At 48.4% G+C, this 9,637-nt stretch overlaps 1 protein-coding gene across 2 annotated transcripts; it reads right to left on the bottom strand.

Annotated features, from left to right (window-relative positions):
- Positions 1 to 996: 996 nt before the first annotated feature.
- On the bottom strand, positions 997 to 9,637 carry LOC134006085 (uncharacterized). Of its 2 annotated transcripts, none has more exons than XM_062445148.1 (4): positions 9,491 to 9,637; positions 5,477 to 8,040; positions 4,037 to 4,168; positions 997 to 3,381 (listed from the first exon to the last, which is right to left on the bottom strand). In XM_062445148.1, the coding sequence occupies exons 2-4, from the start codon at positions 8,035 to 8,037 to the stop codon at positions 1,128 to 1,130; spliced, it is 4,947 nt and encodes a 1,648-aa protein (XP_062301132.1). In that variant the 5' UTR covers positions 8,038 to 8,040; positions 9,491 to 9,637; the 3' UTR covers positions 997 to 1,127. The 2 variants fall into 2 exon arrangements, with proteins under 2 accessions (XP_062301132.1, XP_062301133.1); XM_062445149.1 differs by having other exon boundaries at positions 9,479 to 9,637.

Here is a 9,637-nt window from a genome sequence, read left to right on the forward strand (position 1 = left end):
ATGCTGTCCAGAACAAAGACATATTTTATATTATTACAAATATGTTTTACTATATTATCATTCATCTTTTAATAACAGCTCCCACAGGACGAGTTATACTGGTTGAAAAATGCATTATACTTATATCTGTGAACAAAATAGTGTGATAAACCATGCCTAAACTGCTTATACACTGATTATTAATGATAAACAGGGGTGTTACCATCATATCAGTGTAGCTGCAGGTGTATTAAACACTCAGGTACCAAATGTGAAACAGTGGCTGACTTTCCGACCAAATCTTTATTCATAATTCTGTTTATTTGTGAGGTTTTCTGACAGAACATGAACACAAATACAGATTCAATCAATTTTTAAGGATATTTTCAGTGTCTTGACTTTTCTACTACAATGCTTCATCACTGCCACAAACTTTCCATGTTTCGATAAAGTTGGCAGATGTTTTTCCTATCACACTTTTTGAAAATAGACTTAGAAAATTTAAATCCCATTGACTTTTTAATTAACCAAGAAAACTTAAAGCAATGAAATGCGGGAACAATATGAGGCGTCACTTTGGAATCGTCCTTTAATGCTTGTTTTAACCTGCTGAAGTGACTCGACTAGGGCTGGGACTACTCAGTTTATCAGTAATTTAGATAAGCAAAATTAGATAATCTGGCAGTTTATTTTTCCTCCAGTCACATGAATGAACGACAAATCTCCATCAAAACAAACAAAAACATCTTGATTCTCAACATATGTAATTATTTTTGAATTAAACAGGATTACTTTAAAGATTTTGCTTCATTGCTCCTCCTTTTTTCAATTTAAGATAATTAAAAATATAAATATCTTTGAACCATTGTTAACCAAATTTCTTAAAATTTCTAATCGTCCCAGCCCCAGAAAAGACAAACCACGTTACATTTGAAAATAATTATTTCAACTACGTTCTTCCCATACACACACGTTATGAACTTGGCCATAGGGATGAAATGGATGGGATGGGGGGGGGGGGGGGTTACATTTTAAATGAACACAATTTTTCTATCAATTTCCAAACAATAAAACAAAAATAGTAAAAGGAGGTAAAAAAAAAAGACTTAACTTTTTGTTCTTAATTTAGTCTCTTAATTTCAGGCGTTTTACGTGGCGGAGTGTGTATGTGTGTTCCAGACACTGTTGGTCGAGTGTTCGTCAATGGGCGACTGGGTGTCGACGGAGGAGCTCCACTGGTTCTCCACGGACTCGGGGGAAGATGTGACGTGATTGTCCGTGTGGAGTTGAAAGTTTTTTGAATGAGAGTCAACGGATGGCTGAGGTTCATGCTGAGAGCCGATGGGGAGACGGTGTTTTGAGCGGGAGTCAACGGGGAACTGTGGGTAGGAACTGGGATCGAAGTGGTTGTGAGGTTTGGAATCGGAGTCAGTGGAGTGCACAAGTTTTGAGTGGGATTCAACGATGGGTTCAGACTCAGAACTGCACTTTCCCTGTGACGTTAGCGAGGTTTTTTCAGTGGGAGACGAGGATAAGGCTGTGTGGTTCAAGCGTCCGTCAATCGCAGTGCGGACAAGGCTAGAAGAATGAAAGCTAACAGGCGGCAAAGGACTTCTGCTATGTAGATCAGTGGGTGGCAGGTGACCACGAGGTGATCGCTCCTCGTGATTGACTACTGATGACACCTTCAGTCCTTCTGGGTAAAGGTCAACAGCAGATTTCGGTGACGACCTGCCTCTGGGAGTCATTGGTGGCACTGTTGAGGGTGAAAGCCTTTCTGACAGTTTCTCTCTGTTGGCAGCATTACGGGAGGAGTGGGAGTCAACGGGCGAGGAGGGATTCTGAGTCCTGTAGTCAACGGGTGAAACACAAACAGGAGATGATGTGTCAGAGTTGGCTCCTGAGAAAACATCACTTCCTGCCGGCGTGTCATCAGCAGAGACGCTGCTGGAAGGATTAAGGTCAACAGGCGCTACCCGACAGAAATTTGAGCTGATAGTCTTATTCCTGTGACCTCCGGAGGTAGAGTCAGTGTGAGCTGGCCTCTCTTTGGACCAGCCAGTTTTGGCTGAATGGAAACCAACGGGAGATAAAGAATTCATAGGATGCAACTCAGAGGATGATGATGCCTTGTGACCAGATGAAGGTATTTCCTTTGTGTTAACACGGCTGGAATGTAGCTGTGAAGCGGGAAAAGAATTGAAGTCAAAATGTGGTAAGCAGTCGGCGTTTGACCCAGAAGAAGAGGAATGAATGTCAACGGGAGATTTGTGACTAGTGGAATGGATGCCAGCGGTAGAAGAAGCAGCTGAACTGGGCTCAATGGTTTCTAAATTACAGGATGAATGAACGTCAACGGCTGCGGCGCTGCTAGTAGAAGCGGAGTCTCTCCTCAAAGCCAAAGCGCTCGTGAAATGTTTTTTCAGCGTTGAGATCGGAGGGATGGTCTGGTCGTCTTTAGCAGCAAAAGAGGAGCCAACGTGGGAGATGTTTGTATTTGTGTCAGCAGGAGAATTTACACCAGTCGTGTCGGTGTCAGGTGAGATGGGGGACATGTGTGGACTCCCAGCATCTTTGTGTTTTAACGGCGGCGGCGTGTTCCGTTTGAACGACTGAACGGGAAGGGGCTGTTTCAGGAATGCAGGGACTTCCCGATCCTCCTTCAGCCGCTGCAGAGGAGGTGGCGGGGGGAAAGCGGTGCGACATGTCTGCAAGTCAAAACCCTGATTTTGGTCCCTGCTGTCGTTACACCATCGCCCCTCCTCAGGAAAACCCAAACTAGGAAGTCTGGTCTCAGCCTGGCGTCCGTCACACTGATCCCTAAAACTCGGTTTATATTTGGGCTCAAAGTTTGATGAAAGGTCACATTTAGGAGCAGAGATTCCCTCCAGTTCGTTGAGGATGGACGCCAGCAGATGGCTGTCGGAGGTCGGGACCCGAACCCCCGCCTCCGTTCCTCCATCTACAGTCGGAGGTGCTTTTTTCTCCCCTGCGGTCGACTTTGATTCGGCCTTTCTTATTAGTCCATGCATCACAGACGACGGTTCTTTATCATCATCGTCATCATCGTCGCATCCCAGCAGCGAACCGCTCTCCTCAACGTTTTCCACGTCCACGTCTAGATCGCTGTTGTCGCTGCCAACGCGACGTGCAGCCTTAGATCGGCTTGTCGGCTCCATCTCCGACCCGTCAGACCCTCTGTCCAGGATGTCGACGGGAAGATCGCCGATGTCCGCGTCCATGGGCCCGCCCACGCCGGCCGAATGCACCAACGGGAGAGGAGGAAGGTCTGAGAAGTCGACGGTCTGCTGGCTGCTGAGTGGACTGCTGCTGCTGCTGTTGATTTTGTGGTTGGCGTCGTCGTGGCTGCTGTCGCTGTCGAGGGTGATGATGACCGGAGAACTGAGAGGGAGACACAGACAGTGTTAATAATCACATATACACATATATTTATGTATATACTATATTATTTATCTATACATGTTTGTTTTAATTATTTAACTGTTTTAAATTTCTCTCTGAAGCATTTTGCTGTTTTTTTATGGATTCATTTGATTTAATGAAGCCTCAAATATTTCAGTGTATAAACAATAACTGATCTTTCTGCAGGTTTTTTGGTTAATTACACGTTTACTTGATAGTCCAATCATATAACAAACATTCAATTAGCAGTAACAGGATCATTTATATGCTTAAAAAAAATTAAATCAGTGAATTTGACTTTTATGTATTTCTTTGACTTTATTCTTCTCCATGAAACAAAAGAAACGTCGCCTCCTGCTGGCCGTTCTTTAAAACTACAGGTTAGTTATGGAAATATGTAATCATGACAAACTGTTTAAAATGATTAGTTTAAATTATATCTGAGACTTTTTGGAGGATGCTTCAGATCAATAGACTGACGGATCAATAGTTAATTATTAGAATATAATTACTGTCTGTAAACACAACGTCACTGTAATCAGATTTTAATCCAGCTGCTGCAACGAGATTCTGATCTGAATCAAAGTTAAAAAGTCCTGTATTTATTTATTTATTGGTTATATTCCTGCCGTACCTGCTGTGTTGCGGTTTGCGGTGTTTCCTGCGGCGTTTGCGTGCCGGCGGCTGCGCGGCGTCGGACATGATGGTTCCTTCGTAGATGATCTCGACGCTCGGACTGCGGTCGTCTCGGCGCTTCCTGCTGCTGCTGCGGGACAGAAAACAGAAAACAGCTTCATAAAAACCTGCAACTGTTAATCACAATAACTCTGATTCTGATTTATGTTGAATTTCTGCCTCATAAAGCTTCACTGTTGATCTTATTTTATCCACTACTGTTAAAATCAGTTGATTGATTCGTTTTGATGGCTGCAGATTCTGTTATTTTCTGCTTTTTTTGAGTTTTAGTTTGTTGATAACGTTTTACAGGCGTCACTGTGGACTCATCACTATTGGCGCTTTTCCACTACACAGTTCCAGCACGACTCGCCTCGGTTCTTTCTGTGTCTCCATCAGGAATAGTACCTGGTACCTGCTCCTCCATCAGGAATAGTACCTGGTACCTGCTCCTCCATCAGGGATAGTACCTGGTACCTGGTACTTTTTTAGTATCTGCTCTGCCGAGGTTCCAAGCGAGCAGAGCCGATACTAAATGTGACGTCAACAGACTGCCGGCCGCTGATTGGTCAGAGAGTCACTGGAAGAGTCATGAGCCGTCCCACACAAGAATCAAACCTGGCATTTTTTAAATACCGGCAGCAGCGTTACAGCCATACGGCTCAATTTTCTTGCTTTGTGTGAGACAGAAAGCCTCATACAGCAGCAAGTACACCATCGCCTCCATGTCCTCCATTGTTTATGTGTTTGTGTCGCGTATAAAACGAAGTCACGGCAGTTTCATGGAGCCGTGCTATGACGACCCATGTTGAGTACCTACTGAATGTAGGAGTCGAGTCGTGCAGGAACTGTGTAGTGGAAAAGCGCCATATTTTAAAAAACAATAAACCATTAATCAGGTTGATCAGATGATTATTACATTTGTTGCAGTAAACAACTAAATAAATTGGTTTTTTTAGGTGATTTTTGATCATTTTGCTGTTCATGAAAAACGTCATATCTGAAAATATTCTTAATATGTTTATAAGCATTTAACTCTGTGAGCTGCTGTTTGTGTTTAAAGTTTTTATGTTAAGTTTGAATTAATGATTAAAACACAAACTACATCACGTGACACTAAAAGACACATTTGGGTCCATAAAATGTCAGAAAACAGCTCGACTCTGACTTGACCCTTTTCTTCATTAACAACAAACTGCACAGAGCTGCTGTGATTGGTCGATTAAAGTTAATTGGCTATTTTGATAATTGAAATAATTGTTTTGTTTTTTTTAAAAAGCAACACTAACAAATGTTTACTGATTAGTTTCTCAGATGTGACGATTCTCTCGTTTTCTTCGTTGTAACAAACCAACGACATCATTGGGCTTGAACGATTAACGAGGTAATCGATGGTTACCTCTCTCCGCTGTGTGTGTCCCTCCTCGCTCTCTCCCTCTTCCTTCCTCTGTCTCTCTTCTTGCTCTCCTTCTCTCCTCTCTCCTTCCTCTTCTCGCGGCGCCGGCTGCCTCCCGGCTTCCAGCTCGGGTCTTTGTCGCTGCTGTCCAGGTGGCGGCTCTTGTACTTCCTCTTCCCGCCGGGTTTCTCTCCGTGGTGCTCGCCGCTGCGGTCGCCGGGGGAGAGCGAGGGCGGCGGTGGCGTCTGCGCCAGTGGGGAGGAGAGGAGGGGCGAGGAAGAAGAGGAGGAGGAGAGTGAGGGTGAGGAGACGGAGGAGGTGAGCGGAGAGCAGCAGAACTCCCAGCTGGAGTCTGGCGGGCTCGGCGGCAGCGGCGAGCCGGACTCCGCGCTGGTGTGGAACGGCGAGGGTGAGTGTGAGTGGCGGCGCATCATGGCGGGATAGATGGAGCGGTTCGGGTTGTATAGCGTGCCGCTCTTCCTCACCCGCTCACAACTCTGCTCACGCCCTTGCCGCTTCCTCTTCTTCCTCCGCTTCTCTTTCACCGCCTCGCCGCCTGCCTGCTTCCTGTCCGTCCAGCTTTCCGTCTCCTGCTGCAGCTCAACCTCACCAGGCGTCGCCGGGCTGAGCGTGCACACAGAGTCCCGACTCCTCGCGGAGCTGCCCGACCACAAGCAGGCGTGAGCGCCAAGCACGGCCGCCTCCGCGTCTTTCTCCTTCGGCGGCTCCTCTTCCTCCCTGCAGGCGCTGGATGTGGAGGGAGGGATTGTGGGTAAATATGGGAGGGGGGCGGGCTTCTCGTTGGAGGCGGAGTCCTCCTTCTTCTCCTTGTCGTCATCCTCGGTGTCGGAGGAGAGCTGAACCAGCTCCGGAGTTCGTTCTGCGATTGGTTTCTTGTAGCCGACGATCAGACACTCCTCCTCGCCGTCCTCCTCACGTTTCTCTCCTCGCTCCTCACTGGCCGCCTCGTGCGGCGCCGGGCTGAACGACAGCGACGCCAACGAACACGACGGCTCGGCTGTGGAGTACGACGGTCCCGGTGTCTCGTCGTCCCAGGCCGACAGACTGAGACAACTTCCTGTTTGTATGACGTCATCGTGGGCGGCGCCGACTCGCTCCTCCTCCTCGCCCTCGGAGATGGCGATGACGGAGCTGCTGTCGCTGGAGCTGCTCAGCCCGTCGAGCTCCAGCGTGGTGGAGGGCGGCTCGTACACCGCCTGCAGGTCGTAGTTGTCCAGGCTGAGTGGCGAGCGGGCGAAGCTGACTAGCTCGTGCAGGAAGTGGTCGGTGCGAGCCAATAGGAACGGTCGCAGCTCCTCTTCAATGGTGGGCGTGTCTTCCAGGCCGTGGCGGGCGAGGCGCGCCATGATGATGCGCTGGACGATGTCGACCAGCGAGCCGTGGGCGCCGTACAGCACCGTGAGCTCCCGCCGCAGCCAGGGGCGGAGCCTGTTCAGGTGGGAGGGCGTCCGGCGGAAGCTCTCTGCTGTGATGTCACGCTGCTGTTGCCCCTGGTTACCGCTGACCCCGGCAACCCCGCGGACCCGTATCCCGCTGCGGTAGAGGGCTCGGCGGAATGCCACCGTCTCTCTCTCCCTCAGCCTCCGCACCGTTCCTCCTTCGCGCTGCAGCCGCTGCATCCGCTGCCTCGTCGCCAGGCAACTCATGAGTCGCCGTGACGCCCGGTCGTTCGACGCCACGGGAGCGACCGCCCCCGTCAACCCCGTCAGACCCTCAAAGATCACCCCACGCTCCGCCATGTCCGCCCCGCCGCTCACCCTCTGCTGCCCCACGTCCTCGCCCTCCTCGCTGTCCTCCGCCACCATGGGAGAGACGGCGGGGTGGTGAGGAAGAGGAGGGAGAGGAAGAGGAGGAGAGTCCAGGTACCACTCCCACACGCCTGCCCTCTCCGCCGCCGCAGCTCTCCTGCCTCCCCCGCCCCTCCCCCCTCTCTCCCTCCTGCGCCTCCTAGTGGTCGCCGCCTCCCCTCCGTCGGCCACGCGGTGCCTCCTCAGCATCAGCCTCATCTGGTGGTCGCTCCTCGCTGCCGACGCCATCGCCGCCACCATGGCGACGGTGGCGGCCACGCTGCTGTTGGCGGGCGGCGGCCGCAGCGTGTACTCCTTGAAGTCGTCCTCGGCGCGGACGGAGTGAAGGATGGAGGCGAACGGCTGCTTGCAGAGCGGACACTCGGCCTTGTTGTGCGACCATTCCTGGATGCACGGGAAGCAGAAGCGATGAAGGCAGCGGTCCAGATACGCCAGGTTGTTAAAGCGGTCCAGACAGATCGGACATTTCGAGTCTGGCGACGCCTCTTCGGCTGCTAGAACCGCCCGCGCCGAGGTGGAGGCGGCGGGAGGAGATGAGGAGGCAGCGGCAGCGGCGGTAGCGGCAGCAGCGGCGGCGGCAGCTGCTGCTGTAGTCGAAGCATTGCTGGTGTTCTTCCTCCTGCTGCTGCGCCCGCTGCTCTCTCGCCTCCTCTCCTCTTCCTCCTCCGGCTGCTGGACGCTTCCTGCTGTGTTGTCACGGCGACGAACGCGCAGTTTCATCCGTGTGGGAGCCATCGCCTAAAAAAAAAAGACACACAGGAAAACAGAGAGAAGAGTTTATTCCTTCTTTTCTAAAGCGACACTTTTAGAAAAGGAAAACTTTATTAACCATTAATAAAGTTTTGCTTTTCTAAAATGTCTACATTTATTGAAATGAAAGCATGTGAGAAGTTTAGAGGGAAAAATCAGTATTTGGTGGAGCTGTTAACAACTCATAGACATCTGAAATGTGAGCCGACTACACACTGCTTTCTGGTTTCATCTTTAACAATGTGTTGTATTTATAAAGCTTGTTATATTATCCATTGTGTCAAATCTGCATCTGAAAAGTAACTAAAGCTGTTAAATAAATGTAGTGGAGTAGAAAGTACAATATTTCCCTCTGAGATGTAGAAAGTAGCATCACATGGAAATACTACAGTAAAGTACAAGTACCTCTAACTGTACTACAGTAAAGTACAAGTACCTCTAACTGTACTACAGTAAAGTACAAGTACCTCAGACTGTACTACAGTAAAGTACAAGTACCTCAAACTGTACTACAGTGAAGTACAAGTACCTCAGACTGTACTACAGTAAAGTACAAGTACCTCAAACTGTACTGCAGTAAAGTACAAGTACCTCAAACTGTACTACAGTAAAGTACAAGTACCTCAAACTGTACTACAGTAAAGTACAAGTACCTCAAACTGTACTACAGTAAAGTACAAGTACCTCAAACTGTACTGCAGTAAAGTACAAGTACCTCAAACTGTACTACAGTAAAGTACAAGTACTTCAGTATTGTACATAATTACAGGACTTGAGTAAATGTAGTAACAGTATTATTATTATTATTATTATTATTATTATTATTCAGAGCTGTTCTCTTTGACAGATGCTGAAGTTGAAGAGTTAAAGTTGGACCAGACTGACGTGTTGGATTTTAATAAGCTTGTTATATTTACATCCATTGAGTCAAACCTTCATCTGAGAATCCACTTTAAACTCCAGAAGTATTAGCTGCACTTCTTTACTTTAAATAGTCACAATAAAAGTCACCATTGCACCAAAATGGCTCCAATGTTAGACATGTAGATGGTGGTGGTGTAGCTCTACTAAAGCTGTCATTGTTGGGTTCATTAACTAACCTGAGCTCAGATTTAACTCCTTTAAATGTAGAATCACATCCCAACATTTAAACTCTCAGTTCAGAGTCTAACTTTAACCCTCAGAGTTTATCTTTTGTTCCTGCTGAGCCTAAAACCCTCAAAGAAGAAGCGACATCTGCCTGCTGCTACTAGGCCTGGTTGATGTTTTACTAGTTTTAGCTTTAAACTAATAATATAAACTATGTCTATAATCTGTCCTCGCTGCAGCAGACCTCAGCTCGTGCTCGTAATAACGTGCTGAATGTCTAAATCTTGCATGAGGCTGTTTTTAGGGTGTTAGCATGTTAGCAGGGCTGCAGCCTCACCAGGAGACTCACTCTGTGTAGTTTCTGCTGCACCGCACAGAGCTGCGAACCGTGACCGGCATCCACCGTCCAGCCCGCCGGTCCACCGAGGCTCCCCGCTGCTCCGATCCCCGTTCACACCGTAAAACTCCCCGTTAAAACGGAAACATTAGAAACATT

This window comes from Scomber scombrus, chromosome 23, assembly GCF_963691925.1.
Source record: "Scomber scombrus chromosome 23, fScoSco1.1, whole genome shotgun sequence".
Classification (NCBI taxonomy): domain Eukaryota; kingdom Metazoa; phylum Chordata; class Actinopteri; order Scombriformes; family Scombridae; genus Scomber; species Scomber scombrus.